A 19,432-nucleotide genomic window follows, 5' to 3' on the forward strand; every position below is an offset into this window, starting at 1 on the left:
CAGACCTCACTTAATGATGGCAATGATGCCAGGATTGTCATTGTTAAGCAATATAGTCATGTGACATCACACTTTATGACCACAACAGTTAGTGATGGAAATTCCGGTCCCAATCGTCATAGACTACATGTATGTTTTCCCATATAATTTTAATATAAAAATATATATGCAGCACTGGTATAGCTTTTATCAGTTTGATTTTAAGAACTAATTGTCAGAAGTTTGACATGCGAATAAGATAATAAGAAAATTCTTCCTCTTGGCAATATTCTTTACTTACTACCTTTTCTCTTTGCAAATGGGGCCTCTCTCCATGTATAAAGCTGTCTCACTTTCTAAGCACATTTTTTTTCACATTTGAAAAAAAATAAATCCCCAAACTTTAGTTCTCGCAACTGATTTTCTGTCACATCACAATTCTTTACATAATTGTAATTTTTAGGAGAAACGATAAATACCACAGTAGTGGTGCTTATTCATGCTGTTTTTCTATTTTTCTTAGATGTACCCACATCAGCAACCTCCCAAAAATTATTAGAAAGCTGTATAGCGAATGGCAGCTTGGAATCCAAAGCAAAGGTAAATGGCCTAGGTACGAAATTAACAGTGCAGCGGAAGAGACTTTTGAAAGCTCCGACTTTGGCTGAACTGGGTAGCTCAGATTCAGAGGTAAGATGGATAGTAACAATACAGCCCTTCAGTTTAGATTTTTACAAGTAATCCTTGACTTATAATTGGTCGCTTAGTAACACTTCAAGTTATGACGAACCTCCCCAAAAACTACTTACAACCCAGATTTGTCATCCTCCTATGGTCAAGTGATCATATTTTGGGTTCCAGCCTGCATTTACAATTACCATATCCTGCACTCATATGATTTCAATTTATGACCTCAATTTTTATTTTTATTTTGCTGGAAAATAATGTTTACTTCTGGTTTCTGGCACAAAAACACCCATTGTGGACAATAGACTTACTTAACCACCACAATATTCACTTAATGATCAATGCATTCACTTAATAATTGCCGCATTTGCTTAATGGTCACTGCAAAAATGAGCATAAAATCAGAGCATAAATCCAAGCTAAATTACAGTCATAAGTCGAGGACTACCTGTAATTGGTTCATTTCATTTACTGCTTTTATTGGTCACATTGTGACTTGTTTTGCTTAAAATATGATATAGTACATTTGGTAAAAAATACTTTTCAAATCATTTTGAACAATTCATCCTAATGACCACTGTTAAGATTAAAACCAAATTATAAAATGAAGGTCAAAAGCTGCATGTTTTTGCAAGGCTTAAAACTCATGGGTCTTTGTGATGGCAAATGCAAATTTAGTCTGTGTGTCACTATCCAGTTCTGGCTAGATGTTAGAAAAACAATCTATATGAAATAAATAACCTTTAATTAGGTCATGTTCCTGATGTTGGTAGCATTTTACATTCAGTTGGTCTATTTTGCCATCACTTTACCCTTGGTTGTACAGCATCCCAATATGAATGCTCCTTTAACATAAGTACTATTTATATCTACAGTACACCACTTGAATTGCTTTTAGTTTATGAGGCTTGCACATATGGACAAGAAGCTTATAGCTATCAGCCTATTATATGGCCTCTATAATATTTTCTGCTGTTTGAAGAAATAGTGATATGTTGTTTTCTAGAAGCATTTTCATTAGTATGACCAGGTGATCATGTATAGTTCCATATGGTGCATCATTAATGATTGTGCTATATTATATTTTTCTGCATATTATTTATACTGTTTCCCAATTAAAGAGAAGGGAGACATCTTATTGCCGTATTTTATTATTACCAGGAGGAATCTATACCCAAATCAGCCAGTAGTGGTAGTGTTTCTCCTTCCCAGATGGAAGATGTGTTTCTGGAGACCACATCTGGAAAAAAGGGTGAGTAAAAATGCTCAAAACAAATAAGGTTTCCTGCAACAGTAGAAACATTTTGAACCTGGATGGATTAAAAGAGATTTGTTGTGTATGTGTGTGTATGTATTATGAGATGAGATGAGATATATATGATACGATGGTACTTTCATTCTAGTTGTATGACATCATTACAGGTACTGTTAAAATATTAATTCACAAAATCTGAACATAACTCTTCCTTATCAAATTTATAGTGCCTCCAAAATTCTTGCCAATATCATCTACACCACAGCCAGAAAGGAGACAACCACCCCAGAGACGACATTCTATTGAGAAGGAAACGCCAACTAACGTACGGCAGTTCTTACCTCCCACAAAACAGAGCTCCAGATCCCTCGTAAGTATTGTAGTAGATCAAATTCAGCATTGGTTGAACATAGTGGTTCCAGCACTGAGGGAAGAAAATCCATGTTTTACATATGATGCGATGAATCCTTAGCTCAGAATTGTGAGACCTTGGAACAGCTCTTTAATTTTATTTCCTGTAAGTTGAAAGGAAGATCTAGCATGAAATAACTCTGAACTTTTAAATTCAGGATTTGAATGCTGTGCCTAATTGCTGATGTTCTTATATAAACTTGCTAATAAAATTAACATATTTCCAGGTAAAATGCCTTCTATATCGTACATGAATATTAATTTTTTGGCTGCTGTTTTTTGCGTATTTTTAATCCGTTATTGAAAGATGGAAAAATGTTTCATATTATGTTTAAAGATCCTAGAATGCCATGTAATCATATAGTATTATTGGATCTATTTAAGGATCAAAAGAAAATACAGCACATTCAATGAGGTGACTTTATCTGAAAGTAGATTCCAATAAAATACAGCTGTTATAAGAGAATGAAGTGCCTATTTTAGGAGCTAGCAGAATACCAAAGCCTGGTATTTTTATAAGTAAGATCAATTTTTTTGTAAAAAGAATTCTTAAAATTGATAAAAGAGTGAAAGATTTCAGGTTTAGGAAGAAAGATGTGTTTGGTCTTAATAAAAAGCCTTCTTGTTCTGCATTGGCTCAAGAGGATCTGATTTGGATGCTATTTTTTAGCATGCTGAAGTTAACTTGCATTCCACCACTAATTCATAGAGCAGAGCTGCTTTCTCAAGAAATTAAATGTATTAATTTCTATTAATTTCTGTTCTTCTATAAATCTATGACTCTAGCTTGAATTCACTTTCTGATCCTAGATAATCTTAAACTCATTTGTCAGTTCCATATGCAGAACAAAAGCAATTATTTTCTAAGAAATAGCTTTATGCGAATAATGGCTTTGTACATGTGAAAATTCTTTGAAGTATAGCTATGCAGGCATTCAGAAATATAAAAAAACTTGTGTAGCAGTTATTTCTTATGTACTACATAAAAGTTGCTTTTAATGGAGACCCAATTACAGAAAAGTCTTTTCTGTATCATTTCTCATATTTCTGGCATTTCTAACTAGATAATGCTGTGAAAAGTCCAGTCTCATCTTACTTTAAAGAAATCATATAGTTTTAGAAGTTGTCTATGGATGTATAAGGCCCATCATGCTTTTTTTCTTAAATGATCCTAAAAATATTATCACCAAAAAAAGTCAGATTATAACTTGGTTTGCTTTAGCAGAAATAATACTATTTTACAATTATATTCTTATTTTAGCCTTTGATATTAAAAGTAGAGCAAAAACTGAATATTAAAAACTTAAAAAAATAAAATAAATAAAATAAAAACTTAAACTACCCGTGTTTTTATAAAACATAATTTTTTTCATAATTGTGGATTAGAAAGTAAGCCACGTGATAATATAAATTAATTATTCCTGGTGTCTTATCTCAAAAAGTAGTTCAGACTAAGAAATTATGGATGCTTTTTCCCAGGGTTTGTACAGCATGATCTCAGAAACAATTTATTTTGGACTTTTTGTCTGTTCTGAGAGGAACAAGCTAGAAAAGTTCTTCATTCAGATAACAAAGGATGGCACTGCCATTTACCAGAACTCACTGGAGATCAAGTTAAGCCCCTAAGAGCAATCAGAGCACCATCAGTGTCACACATGGTATTTGCTTTGCTAAATCAGTTTCTTGGAATGGCACACAAATGGCGGGGGGGGGGGGAATCATGTTAATTAAAAAATTAAAACTACAGAAGTTCCTGACTAAGAAATAATTTCATATTTTATATCTTGTACTGAAAGGAAAACCCCATATTTCTGTTGTTGTTTGGTCTTATGAAAATGAGGAGACTTTTTGTAAGTATTTATTTATTTTAAACATTTTATATATTGGTTTCCTTAAAAACAAAGCAGTTATAATATGTTAACAAATTTAAAATAGAATGAATGATCACAAAGCAGCAGAATCTATTCAACCCTGTAGTGATTTGCCAAAATTCTCACATTGCCATGAGGCAATGACTGAAATGATTGAAATTTCAGCATACATCAACACTTTCTGAAAGTATGATATTTTTTTAGTATCTGAACTTACAATAGTTTTTGACTTGATAGGCTTCTCACCTACACATTAAACATGTTATTGTAATATTGTGATATTCTGTAACTTTATTTTTTTTATCAGCTCTTAGTAATTCCCTGCAGATTTCCATTTGAATGTATATAAGAGTTACAAATATGGAAAAAACTGAACTCCCAGTTAAGCACATTTATATTCTGTCACAATTCTATAAAGATTCATAGCAAATCACAACATTGAAAAACAATAATATTGATAAAGTTGAAAATATAAAAAACCCAACATTCAAAAATAGGCAAACCTGGTGCTGGAGCCAAACATCCAATAAAAAAGTTCCAACTTAAAATAGTTTCCAGAAGTCAATAAGAGTTGGGACCAAAATCTACATACACAGAATAAAATCTGTTTAAAGTTTTAAAGATTAAATAGCATATTTAATTGAAATAGACATAATGAATATAGTCCATGCCAGTAATTGTTGTGTTTGTTCATGAGTATGAATCCTGCTATGCAAAATGGCGATTAAAAAAAATACTACGTTGTTCAAAAATAAATATATACCTATTGAGGTTCTGCTTTCTTCTCAGGAAATGAACTGATATCACATGTATTTTTTGTTTTTAGGAAAAGACATAAATATAATTTTATAACAGTTTATTAATTGTCATTGAATAACTGTTTCATTATCATATTCATTAAAATTTTACACCTACAGTTTTCTCAAAGTATAAAGAAAATGGGATAGATAAGGTCACATTACCCTATGTTAAATTTAACATCCTCCTTCTTCATTCCTTTCCTTAGGATTGATGGATTGTCACTGCTTATCTTCTGGTGAAAGAAATCCCACCTTTAAATAATCCTCATTTCCACTGAAAAGAAAATTGAATAGGTTCTTCCAGCAGAATTAGCAGAGGGCTTGTTTTATGTTGTGCAGTAATTCTGGTTGTATTGAGCTGACTTCCCAATAAGAAAGAAAGAAATATCAATGCTGGGGTTATATTACAGTATCTAAAATGGTAGACAAATGTTTTATTTATGTTTAGCCTTCCTTTTTCTACTTCCTATCTAATGCTCAGGTTCCAAGGAAGACCCTTTTTTCAACCATACATACAACTTCTCACCTTAGTTCTCATCCTTTTGAAGCAGCTTTGTTTGGAATGGCCAGAACTGTGTATTATCTATGCGAAAGAGTTTTTAACCAGTGGAAAGCCTCAAAGGTTTGCCTCCTACTGTGAGCTTTGTAAATCTGTCATAGAAGTCTTTCCTTTCCATCAAATGGGAAAAGATTCCTAAGCTGTGGCAAGACATTAACAGTTTAGGATTTTACTGGATTCTGATTAAAATTGATTTTGGTGCCTGAAGAACTCTTTTGTGCATGCATAGATTCACTGATCAATTTGTCTGGAATCTGAAATTATCTTTGAAAGGTAATCAAACTAGAATGTAACATCAGAAGTTTATTAAAGAAGAGCTTTTTACAACCTTAACTTTTTAGAAGTGAAAGAACAAATATCAAGAGCAGAGAAATAGTTTAGAAAAATTAATAATGTATTCAAACTCATAAATATATGTCAATTTTGGCCAAGTTTTCACATTATAAATTAATCTTTGAATGTGTATTTACATACAGATAAATCTATATGCCAAACGTATATAAAATTAAAATGAAAACTTAACTAAATTAAGATTTAGAGATTATAAAATTAGCATTTACAATTAAGAACATTTATGAGTTCGTGTCAACATAGTTGAACATTGCTGAACATTTTTAGACAAATTACTGCATTTTTCTCAGTGGATTGGACCAAAAATAAACAAATATGTTGGGTGTTATCATTATAAAGTTGTTTATTTGACTATAGTCTTCACTTGCAAACTATGAATAAATTTATTATGTGTTATTTAATAAAAATTATTCCTATATTAGTCTTCTGCACTTGACAGTATAATAATAAAATACTTCAGAGCTATCTGAGGATTTTAGCTTGGTAAACTATTGTATCCATCCTGCTAGCAGCTACTTGAATTGCCTCTAATGAAAAAGAAACATCAGTTCAGCTGCATCAGGAATGATCATAGTCTATTTATCTATAATACAATACTTATTTAGAAGAAAAGGCTTAGCAATAATGCTATCCTACAGTTGGAGAACTTTTTAATGAATTGCTCTCTTAGTTTTCATTGTAAAATGTCAAATGTAAATAGTACTTCAAAATGTACTATAGCCAGAGTGCTGGATAATTGAAAGTTTAAATATGGATTATTCCTATAGGAAGGATTTAGTAGACACATGTACATGAAGCCACCCAGGCATATAGGTCATTCCTGTTTTGAAACAAGAGTTTCTTTATCACATGTCTCCTTTCTCTAGTATCCACACAAAAAGCATAATTGTTTTTGAATGAATGTTGGGATCAGTATGTACATGTGAAGAGTTTGAAGTACAGCTGGGCTTTCAGTAAGAGAACAAACACTCTGGTAACATGCTATTCAAATAATGCATCAGTGAGGCTATACTGAGAAGACCTGATGAAACATTTTCTTTAAGATTTAAAGAGCTGAAAATTAGTTAGAAAATATTATTTCATACTTCATACTTTACCATTATAACATGAATAACTTTTCAAATGTCCAGTGTAATATGTAATAAGTATTAGCAAAAAGTACTAATTGATACTTTAATAGTTTATTACATATAATAAGGCCAGGAGAAAGAGCTGAGTTGACCAGTTTGCTAGAGAGCAGCAATTTAGCTTTACTCTTACATATTCTCTCTCTACTAAACATTTCCAAACATGACTTCTAATTTTCACACTGATGTTATAGATCAGGGGTGTCAAACTCAAGGCCCACAGGACGGATCCAACCTTCAGGGTGCTTAGATATGGCCCATGGGGCCTCCCTGGAAACAGCGAAGGGTTGGCCTACGGTGCCTCTACCACCAAAAAGAGAGCTCAAGAGGACCGCAGGTTGCAGGAGGCCGTCACAGCTGAAAATTGAACTAGTGAGGCCATTTTCCAGGCCATTTTGCTCCTTTTTCACTGGCAGAGGGTTGCAGAAGGGCTGTTTTCTCTGGCAGAGGGTTGCAGTAGGCCATCGCAACTGAAAACAGAGCCTTTTTCACTGGCAGAGGGTTTTAGGAGGCCGTCACAGCCAAAAATGGAGCTTGGGAACCTGTTTTTGCTGGCAGAGTGCTTGGGCCGCCACAGGCGCCCCAACGGGAGTGACGTTAAGATGGCCACGCCCACCCTGGCAACCCCGCCGCCGCTGATGCGGTCCTCAATGAAATCAAGTTTGACACCCCTGTTATAGATGTTCACTTAAAGAAGCACATGTATTTATAATTTGATGAAATTTTATGAATGAATAAATTAAAAAGCTAGTAATTTCTCAGTGTTACCATTATTTACATTAATACAATAATGTATTATTTATTTGATGAAATACCTTCATAGTCATGGAAGTTATTGGACCATATTGTAACTTGGGGGAAACACTGTTGGAAAATAGATAAGGGACTTGTTCCTCCTCCCACACCTTTTCTAATTAATCAGTCCTTAAAGGGCAATGGTGTTTTAAACAAAGTTATGAAACAAGCAGCAAAAGACAAGCTGTTTAATACTTTAAACTAATCATTTAAATAGTTGAATATAGCTACATTATTTCATAATTATCAGTAAGGAGGAAGAACAATGACATTTTTTTTGGAGAGGGAGTTTCATAGATCTGCACTGCAATACCATATGTAGTTTAGTATCAGTGATTGAGCAAGGCATTCAGATGTGCATTGCTTCATTCAAAGGCAACAGTCCTTCAAATATGTTGCTGGCAAACCATTTTGGAGTATTAACATTTAATATAAAGAATCCTACCATCATATTCCTTGGTGGGTTTTTTCTGGGTAATCATATAAATCATATCATACATCAACTTTTATGTATTGAATCTTGGAGCCAATGACTAGACATTTGTGATGGAAATTTAAAATACTAAAGCAATTGCTATTTTAAAATAAGCTAAATAATTCTGTAAAAGCAGTAGATAAATAAATCTGAAAGCAAAGGATGAAAAGTTATGAATGCCTATAAAACATGAAGACTTTTAGCATGTGGTGAGGAAAAATAGCATTTTCAGGTGTAATACTAAGGTTAATATAATATAGTAAACCACAATAAATTTTGACTCTGACGTCACGTTGTCCTAGTATAAATAAGTTAATGATAGAAAAGGCACAATTGTAAGCATCTTGAGCAAGATGAAGTTTGTATTTGAGGTCCAGATAGGTAAGACAGCTGTTCTTTAAAATATGGTGGCTCTGGTATATACTCTCTTTACCAATTCTGCATTGTAATTTTTTTCTGACCTGAAAGACAGAATTATAAGCTACTTAAAATAGCATTGTATCTATTGGTCTAATTAGTTGGATTTTACAGCATTATGCTGCATTTATAATATGAATTTGTATAATAGGAATTTTTCTTAAAAACTATAAGCAACATTGCTTATGAATGAATGTCCTAATTTATCTACAGACTACTATTTATTTATTATTTTCCTCGTGCTCCCAAGCTTGTAGTCTTTCTTTCACAGAGTAAAATAAGGTTAGCATATCATTTTATATAACTTAGAAACCAAATTATGTTCAAAAAATAATTTAGCTAGGGCAAGAATCCTGTCTTTCAACCAAATCTATGGCAAGAATCTATGAAAGAGGTGAATTTGGGATGTGCATTTTTATTCTGTGGTATCAGCAATTCTGATGATTTACTCAGCCCAATATTAACCTGTTATGGTGTTTTAGTGTTGAAAAAATGCTCTATATACTACTTATAACAAATTGTAATAGATTGATATTCCTGCTAGAAGCAGGAGCATAAGGTATACAAATTTGCAACTTTAATTGTTTAAATATTCTATGAAGAAAATAATATAATTATATGCAGTAAAATATATAATTTTACTGTAAGTTTAAAAATACCACAGAATAAAAAATTATTCCGGATTAGATTACTAACTGTTTCTTTGGCTTCTCTAGGCATCTTAAAGTATCAAAGACATCATCATAATTATTGGCTTAATAACCATCAAAGGGTTTTTCAGGGACAACATCTTTAGCCTGCATATCTGAAGTCTTTGCTATTTTGATGCCTGTAATCATATAAATGTTCTCCAATGTTGGTGGTAAAATCTATTTCTTTTGAAATTACTAACCAGGTGGCTGGCTCTTTTGGATAGCTGGGAAATGCTCTGAGAAAGACAGTTGAACAACATTTTTTTTTTTTTTTTGCTTTCAGGAGGAGTTTTGCTATCCAGTGGAATGCCTGGCTCTCACAGTGGAAGAAGTAATGCATATCCGTCAAGTGCTGGTAAAGGCAGAACTAGAGAAGTATCAACAATACAAAGAAGTGTATACTGCCCTAAAGAAGGGAAAGGTACATCTAATTGTGTTGATTTTCCACTGATATGGACAATGGAACATGGAAACAAATTATCACAGGAAGTTTCACATTCACAGGAAGTTAAAATTTGCAGAGGGGTTCAAATTTTTGCGCAAAAGGAAAAGACTAGATCTGTAAATTGAGACTCTATTCTTCTGAAAATAGAAAAGCACCTTTTTTAAACATATGTACAGTAGGGGGCGCAACAGTGATTTTTGCAGATTTTATCCTATGTTGTTCTAAATATCGTTCAGCCTTCTGGAGTAGCTGTATATATAAAGCACTGGGCAAGATTTACAGAGGAAAGGAACACAAATCAGTACATAAATCACCATCTTCACCTTCTCAAACACCAGTGGAATTCAGCAGAGTATAAGTCTGAATCCACTTCCTGAACTCAATGGTAGTTCTTCTTTGTCAGCACGCTTCTCTATTATGCTGCCAAAATGCTTAATATAGAAGATGCTATGTCAGTTAGCAAAGGATTATAAAAACATTTCATGAGTATTTTATAAAGAGTGGGAAAAACTACTTATTTTAATAAATGTAATTAAAATGATTAATTGTACAACTACTTGATTATGTAATGTATCTTTGCTGATGTTTGTTTACAGACATAATAGTCTCTTATTCCCACTTTTCGTAGCTTTGTTTTTGTTGTCGCACAAGAAGATTTTCTTTCTTCACTTGGTCCTATACTTGTCAATTTTGTAAAAGGTAAGCACACATGGCCGTCATTAAAAATTGCTGAATAATACAATGATAGAAATGAAGTACTCATTAACCCATTTTTAAAGAATTTGTTATTATTGGTGTTCCATATGAAAGGAAGGAGGAAGGATAATTTTGGGAGTGTAAAGAAGGATTTGAACAGATTAAAGATTTGCATGTTTAGTGATATAAATTGAAAATCTTTACAGCTAACAGTGCTAATTATGGCATATGATGTTCATGGCAGCTAATATAAAATGAGTAAATAGCAAAAGACGTCTTTACTCAGAAAATAGATTAACAGTCTTATAAGCCTGTATACAAAGCCTGTATACTGTAGACGGATTGTTCTATTGTTCTGAAAAATAACACTCCTCTGAATTTTTCATAGGACACATTTAAATTTTGCTTTCTGCATTTCTGAAATAAGAGTCTGCTGTTATCTCAAGTTAAATCTTTGGCCAATTTCTAAATTTTCTTAGGAGAAAAGAATTGCAGCAATTTTTTGTTCATTTTTGGTTTTAGATTGTGAAATATAACCCAAAATCTGTAAGCATACTATTTGAAAGATGATCATTTTGGAGTTTCTCCTCTTTATTTCCAAAGAGTTTCTACAAGTTAAATCACCTTAATGGAGCAGACTAGGTTTGAACAGGAGAACTAATAGCCCACATGGGAAGCTGGGATGAATACAGATAGGGCACACAATCTTTTGTATCCAGTTCTAGTTTTGTTGGCTTTTTCTGTGTTTTTTATTTATGCTGAAAAATAAAACAACCAGTAAAATTCAAAAATAGTGTATACCTCTTAAAATATTTTTATAAGAAAAATGCAATATAGACCTCAGAGACAATTTTACTTGGAATTAAGAAAGCCAATTTTTTTTTTATGTTGTAGGCCTGTATGTTCACAGTGCTGTAAAAAAGTAAGTTTAAAAACAACAATCTAAAATCTGTTTATTAAATTGTTTCTATTTGTTTAAATATTTCATTTTTATCTGTTAGTTTTAAACTCTGCTTTTTCTTTTGGAATTCAAGATAGTATATACATTATAGTATTCATCTCTACTTTTATCCTTCTCCAATTTTATCCCTAAAGAAACATAAAGAGGGTTTTTTTGAATGAGATATTGTTAGTGGTCTAATGTCATGCAATGAACTTTAATGATGAGTTGTGAATATGAGAGTCTACACTTGCTCTCGGAATATTACACTTACAAGATAGTTGAAGGCTTTGTTATAGCATTTTACTAAGATTCATAAAGTCAATACAATATTACTGAGAATATATTGGAGTGGGGCACTATAAATGGTATGGCGTTTACAATCTCAGGGCAATTATATCTCACCATTGTTCCCTTGCTTTCATGACAGATGCGCCTACCATCAAAACCATATTCGACCCTTCCAATTTTTTCCTTGGGACCTTCTGCTTTACAGAAAGGAGAAAGCTTTATGAAGCCTGATAAAACTCCCATCAGCCATCACAGGTCACTGAAGGGCATATCAAGGTACGTTATGCTTAATTAATAGGGAAGAGGGACAGACAGATAGACATTCATTTTTACTTCTTCCTCCCCATTCATCTTTCCAAATTAATGGATATGAATGCAACTAACTCAAATTAGAGGTGAAGAAGCTAGAAATACGGAGTTCAAAATGGCTGGGTTTAATCAGAGATATGGAGAAAGATTCCAGATAAATTCATACCTTGGAATTTCTCCTCCCAGTATAGAAGAGGCAATTGGTCAGTCACTTGAAATGTTCCTGACATTTTGATTCTAAGCCCTCCCACCACAACCCCCCCACTATCTCCTCCCCAGTCAAACAACCCAGAAGGGACGAGTATAGCTATTTCTAAAGGCTGAAAAAGAATTATAGAAGTTATCTAAATGTTTTCCCTATCTTAAAATAATTAATATTTTAACAAACTTCTAGGCAGATCTCAAAAGGACACCTCCCCTTCCCATTCTCGTTAACACCTTTCAGACTAACTTTCTGTGAAGTACAGCATAACATTCTGTGAAGAAGGCAGATAACCAAAGCATCCTTCTTGGAAAGTTTTTGTGCCTATATAAACCTTTTTGAATCTTGACTTGTATAAACCCCTGTGCCTGATACCATCATCTCACATACATTAAGACACCTGCACTGTCAGTCCTGTATTTGGAACACGTAACATTTCTGAAAACACTAGTATGATAGTCTAGATTACAGTCTGTCATTAGCAATCTAAATTTAAGACTGTCACACTATATTTCCTTATATTATTGGTGCCAACAAAATGAAACCATTTTTCCCTCCCCGCACTATCTAGTAATTTACATCTAGCTGACTCATGATGCCTAGGTGCCTTTGTACCAAATAGGCAAGTCATGATATGATCTATATGTCAAGCTCACACAACGGGGCAAGCTTGGGGAAACTTAAATGAAGTGTCTTTAATATTAATAAAAGGAGTAAATACACAATTTTGGAAATTTCAGGAGTTTCCAAACGTCATTAGTGAGTTCATTAGGACAGTGTAGGAATATTTTGAATTGTTTCTTGTCATCTAAACACCATGCTGTTTATGAGCTACTAATAAGCTCTTATCTCTTGATTACATCTAATATTCCTTCCTCTCCAATCTGTCATACTACATGTCTGGCAGAAACCATTTGTCTGACATTCTATAAGACATCCCCTTCTTAGTGAGGAAATGGGTCTCTCAAGGATTGTTCTCTACCGTGGAAATATCTGCATTACTTTTGAAATGAGGTCGCCCTTCCCTAAGATCCTCAGTCTTCCAGGTAGCAAGAGGATTTTTCTAGGAGTGGGGAAATGCTACCACATCCCAGAATAATTTGTCTACCCTTGTTGTGGCTTCTCCACTTCAAGCATCTCCACTTCAACTATCTTGGTCTTGGAACAGGCTTGCTTCCTGGGTGCCATGAGCTCATTGCATTGAGTGTAAACTTTTTACCAAGCAGATAGCCATACATTTGTCACTGTGTAATAAATTCGGAAAAAACCCTTCCTTAATTGGCTTTCTACCTTCCTTATAGGTGAGTGTGATGAAGCTGTGAGAATCTCAGATTTAAATGAAGAATGTAATCTTTTGTATCTCTTTCAGCCAGTTTTAAATGTAATTTCATGTTGTAGTAAAATGAAAGAAAATATACTTTTCCTGCATAGCATGATTTAAGATAAAATACTGTATATTTAAGACTCCACAATAATTTTAAAAACTCCCAATGTGTCTGGTAAACTGTAGTAGCTAGTAGCATAACAAGATATAGAGCAATTGCTTAATTTATATTCTACAGCTACATCCTATTTTCATTAAATATGCATTTTCCTTTCTTGAATATATTCACTGAAATACCTTAGCCATTCTTGCCTTCTTTTATAATTCATGTGTTAAGTCCTTCTTTTCTTATAAGCATTTTTCCCCTGATAATTAAATGTTGTGATTGTATAAAACTGGTTTATACAATCGTATAACCAATTGTATAAAACTGGTTATTTTTGTGTTGTTGGGTGACCTTGGGCCAGTCACTCTCTCTGTCCTGAGGAGGAGGCAGTGACAAACTTCCCAAAAAACGTGCCAAGAAAACTGCAGGGACTTGTCCAGGCAGTCCCTGGGAGTCAACAGTGACTCGAAAGCAGAAACAAACAAATTAATAAAATGACCAAAAGAAATTCAGGTGACTAATTAAGTTGCTTCTTTCGCTTTACACCAAATGTTAAGAACTGGAAAACTTGAAAAGGTTTCTGAAATTATTTAGAATGAATGGTACTACTAAGTTAAGAATTGTTCCTTTATTTTAGGTTGTCCTCAAAGTCAAAATCTGTAGATAAGTCAAGTGAAGAACCATTTTTTCCAAAAGAACTCATGGAGGACTGGAGCACCATGGAGGTGTGTGTGGACTGCAAGAAGTTCATTTCGGAAATCATTAATTCAAGCCGCCGCAGCCTCTCTCTGGCTAACAAACGAGCCAGGTTAAAAAGGAAAACACAGTCATTCTACATGTCATCTCCAGGCACTTCAGAATACTGTCCTTCTGAGAGGACTATCAATGAAATCTGAGTCTTGTGCCTTTCTCTTTATTTACTCTTCATGAGATCCTAAGAAAACTCTTCAAAACCAGAGCATCCGTCTTTCCTTTGTTCTACATGATCATTTACATTTTCATTAGCTTATTGGTTTCCCTGTTCTATATAATTCATAAAAAGAATCAGAAATTGTCCTACCCACCAGGCCAGCGAATAAGCTTGTTTTACTGGAAGAATGCAACTACTCTAGATTGTTGTCTAATTGTATATGTTCAATGTACAAATGAAGTCTTTACTTGTATTTTTCCCTATTTATCCTTTAATTATTTTTAAGATGAGTGTCTATGTATGTATATATATATGTAGATAGATCTAAAGAAAAACTAGATTATGGTGTTAGTACATTTGTAAACCATAATGGCATTTGCTACCAATTAAATATTAATCATATTTTGTTATTTGATGTACCTAGTCTCCTATTGTACAGAACTTGATATCTTATAGCACAAGATTAAGAAGGATTTGCTAATATGCTGGAAATGGTTGATCAATCCATGCCATCTCACTCTTAGTATAAAATACTGAATAAGCTGGAAGCCTGAAGGAGTAATTATTTTCCTGGAGCTTCTGCTATATTATAATAAAATTAGTGTGTTCAAAATAATATTTTTTCCTATTTGGAATGTACTCTGAATATTAGTGGTAGTGTTACCTGTAGCTTTTATAAATAAACAAAACAAAGCCCTTTATAGAGGCAGAATGCAATATAAGTTTAGTTTTTAATATGAATGAACTTTTGTAAACTAGGGTTCTCTGGGTAATAATCCTGAGAAAGTTAAAATAAATATGTATATTTGTTTTATAGAGCAATACTTAAGTATTGCTGTAACTAAGAATATGGAAGCATGTCTATTATTAACCCCATTTTTACAGGGGTATGTATCTTGGCTGTAAAGATTTTTTTCTTGGAAAAATTTGGGACAATGTGTCTCAGATTAAGAAGTGTTTTTGTTTCCTTGTTTTCAAAAGGTTGGAGAAACACTGAATGTTTTCAAGTTAAAATACTACTGAATATCACATTTTTGCACTGTTTTATAGTCAGATTTTTAAACAAAACTGGCGCTTAGTATGGAATTGGGTTATTTTTATATATATTTAAATTGTCCATTTAAATTGTTTGCAGATCATCTGTGGATAGGGACAATTACTCTGCTATGTTTTAATGACCTAACTTATGTTTAGAATCAAATTACAATATATGATGGAAAAAAGGTTGCATTTTCATTTTTATATTGTAAAAGGAACATTTCAGTTCACTTCCGAAAGAGGCAAAATTTTCTTATATCAATTACCAACCAGACATTTATTTATTAAATATACTATCAAAATTTATTCTGTCACCTTAATCCTTTGATTTGATTATTCCTTGAATACCCCAGTTTATTGTTACATAACCTAACTGAAATTATGAATGTTAAATTTAATATGTCAGCAATCTTTCCAGGAAAGACACATGATTATATCCCAAATACTCAAATATTAAATATATTAGGCATAATTTTTGAAAATTAAATAGCTAAAAACTCAACACATAATACAAGAAATCTTGAAAGATTTGATGATCCTACAAGATCATAGATATTTGAAATTTATTGAAAACTATGTTAGGAGTCGTGGCAACATGAGTGATTACTGACAAGCTCCAACGTAATTAGTAATCATTTCTGTTAATCAGCAAATAATTTATCTTAGGTACTTTGCTCTCTTTAACTTAAAATCTACACCCACATATATCAAGAAAGCAAAATATTGTTTTATCATCAAGCTGGTAGTTCTTATTACCCTGAGCTACCCAGAATCTTTCCATACTGTATATTCACTTCCAATGCAGCTGATCTTCTAGCTGTATCACGTAGTTCTCTTTACAAAATAAAAATGAGGTGTTTTTTTTCTACAGAAACCATCTTTCGAAATGTAGGCTAGAATACTTTAATAAAATTTAATAAAATACTACAGGGTTTTATTAAATCCCCTTTATCGGCAAAGATTTTCCATAGTTTTCACATTTTTTGTGTTTTTTATGTGGGGCCAAGGAAAACACAAAAATTAAGTATTATATAAATATATCAATTTATTTCCTAGCAAAGTATTTACAAAATTCTGGTATGTGAGATTAACCTGAAATTATTAGGACAATAGTTGGATAGTTGCCTACATATATTTGATATACTAATGAAATGAATGAATTAAAAGATTTTGTATTGAGCTTCACAGGAGAAATATAGGTAATCTTTAACTTTCGGATTGGAATTTCTATTGCTAAGCAAGTTAAATGAGACAAAATTTTACAATCTTTTTTGCCACAGTTGTTAAATGAACCACTGCAGTTAAGGGAATCATGCAGCTGTTAAGAAAATCCAGTTTCCCCCATTGACTTTGGTTGTTGGAAGCCAGCTGGGCAGGTCGCAAACGGTGATCACGTGATCCCAGGACATTGCAACCCTTGTTCAAATACATGCTGGCTGCCAAGTGTCTGAATTTTATTTTGATCACATGACCATGGGGAGGCTGCAGCAGTCAAAAGTATGAGGATCATCATAAGTCACTTTTTTCAGTGCCTTTGAATAGTCCTAAAATTAATGGTTATAAGTTGAGTTCTATCTGTAGTCAGCAGTCGTATATAGACAATATTTTACCAATTTGTACTAAAAAAAATGTTTACCCCAAAATTCCATACTTCAAGCTGAAAAATGAATAGACGGTTGTAATATTTTCCATTTTTCTGATCCATGACTACCCGTCATAATTACGTTATGCTTACATTCACAATATAAATGTCAGAACTGATTTCAATAGCTTATTTCTGTGAAGGCAAAGCCTACTGAAGAAGAAATTGTATAAATTAAGATCAAGTACTTCCCTTTTCCATTTTTATCTCTGGGCTTATATCTATAAATTAACACCCCGTGATTGCTTATCAATATATGCCGTGTAATTCAAAAATCGGCTCCAGTGCAAGGTCCCATCAATTAAAAAACAAATCCATTCGTAGGAACGTTGTCATCTGACTGAAATTTTATTAAACTGAGGCTGTCTTTCTCTACCTCAAATTGTTTTGTAATTGAAACCCAAGTTAATTCTTTGCCAAAGCACAGACCCTTCCAGCAATCTGGCTGCTTTCAAGGCTTTCACAGTGTGTCTCTGCAAAAAGAAAAGGTTTTCAGAATATCTGTCCTGAGCCTTACAGAGAACATGGCAGTGTCAATGCAGAAGGGTACTGGTCCATTTTGTGAAGTGATTGTTTTTTAACGCTTTGCATAATGTTGTGTGCCTAATTGGTTTGAGAATATGACAAAGCTGTCCCACAAGCCAAATGTTCCATGATTACACGCTTTCAAAAGAAAAGTACACCCCAGGAGGGAAAAATCAAATAGAAGACTTGGCTTACTGTACTGATTCTGAAAGCACATCTGATCATCATGTAACGTGTCAAAGTTAAATGAACTTGCTAAAAGTCATTTGCAAGTTATATATTTATTTGCAATCCTATGATTTACAATGATTTCCCTTTCCTGCTCCAAGATAAGTTCTTGCCAAAAGTGGGAAACTTTAAAAAGACCATCACTAAACTTAGATCTGGCAGCCACCACTCTTTCCAACCAGTAAGAGAATTAGATGAACTCTTGGGTGGGTCAGAATCCTATCCTACCACTCACTAGGAAGGGACATCAAGCAAATGTCTTTTTGCAGTTCCATGCTATTCACAAGCAAGACATAGGAAATCTTAAGACATTGCAGACTGACCTCGTATCACAATGCTGTGATCTGCACTAAGCTTCAAAACCCATTGGCATGTATAGAACTGTACACTTTTTATATGCATGAAGATATGAGAAATAAGAATTAAAATACAAGGTCTCTTTAATGACTGAATACAGAAGACCTTGATTTGGCTGAATCCATAGGGAAAAGCCACATATATCCAGCACAATTCTTTTTGCCAATGCCCATTTCTCAAAATCTGATCTGGAGGACTGGAGAAATGAGATGACAGAGAGAGCTGGTATAGAAATTAGGTACTCAAGCTTTCCACCAGCCAGAACCCTTTGCTGGAAGCTGCTGCTGTCAAAAACAATAATTCTTCACTTGTATGGAGATGACTCTATATTCAAATTAAGATAATGACATTCACTTTTTAATTTTATTCCTAACCTAAGACTTATTTTTTTGCATTCCATAAATGAAGATATGCAAAAACAAAACTTTGTAGACGTATATTTGTAGGAAATTTGTTATCCTTTTTTTCTTCATTGACTTTCTTCTATGTTTTAAATCTTGCTTTCTGAGAGGGCTGTGCTCACCTGGAAACTCATCTAGGCCAAGAAAATCATAATATGATAAAAAATAGGAGGAACAAATGAAAATCAAATGCATGAACGATTATTAGAGAAAGCTGAGTTTACTAGAGCTGGATTTAGAATATAGAACAAAGCCATTGTATGCTAAAGTGATATTTTTAAAAAGGGTAAGTTTTCGTCCCTTGATTATGTTCAGAAAGTACTTATTGCTGCAATGATGACTTTTATCTTGCACTATGAGAAAACGGTGGTAATAAAAAGGAGTTATATATGCGTCTCTGCCAGTAGACAATATGTTTTGGGAAACAAGTCAAAATCATTTTTTTCTACTATCTTCTACATAGATGTTTTTTAAAACATCACCAAAAGTCAGGATGCTTACAAGGAAAAAAATTGCACACCATTTAGTTTTCTTTACTGTTCCTGAACCTGCAATGGTACCTGGCAATGATTTGAATAGGAAGCACAACTGTCTTAAGA

General features: G+C 33.3%; 1 protein-coding gene across 3 annotated transcripts in view; it reads left to right on the forward strand.

The window, feature by feature from the left end:
* Positions 1-16,639, forward strand: part of SPIRE1 (spire type actin nucleation factor 1) — a 53,832-nt gene extending 37,193 nt beyond the window's left edge. The window contains exons 9-18 of one of the 3 annotated variants that reach the window (XM_026671950.2): positions 503-669; positions 1,828-1,918; positions 2,149-2,291; positions 4,129-4,182; positions 5,485-5,625; positions 9,703-9,840; positions 10,493-10,563; positions 11,455-11,482; positions 11,931-12,067; positions 14,370-16,639. In XM_026671950.2, the coding sequence (XP_026527735.2) occupies positions 503-669; positions 1,828-1,918; positions 2,149-2,291; positions 4,129-4,182; positions 5,485-5,625; positions 9,703-9,840; positions 10,493-10,563; positions 11,455-11,482; positions 11,931-12,067; positions 14,370-14,628 (1,229 nt within the window). In that variant the 3' untranslated portion in view covers positions 14,629-16,639. The remainder of the gene's footprint in view (positions 1-502; positions 670-1,827; positions 1,919-2,148; positions 2,292-4,128; positions 4,183-5,484; positions 5,626-9,702; positions 9,841-10,492; positions 10,564-11,454; positions 11,483-11,930; positions 12,068-14,369) is intronic. The other 2 variants (XM_087961497.1, XM_026671951.2) reach the window with 2 other exon arrangements.
* Positions 16,640-19,432: the final 2,793 nt, after the last annotated feature.

The sequence above is a fragment of the Notechis scutatus genome, chromosome 3 (assembly GCF_049901735.1).
Source record: "Notechis scutatus isolate UNSWTSFEM ecotype Mainland chromosome 3, rNotScu1.2, whole genome shotgun sequence".
Classification (NCBI taxonomy): domain Eukaryota; kingdom Metazoa; phylum Chordata; class Lepidosauria; order Squamata; family Elapidae; genus Notechis; species Notechis scutatus.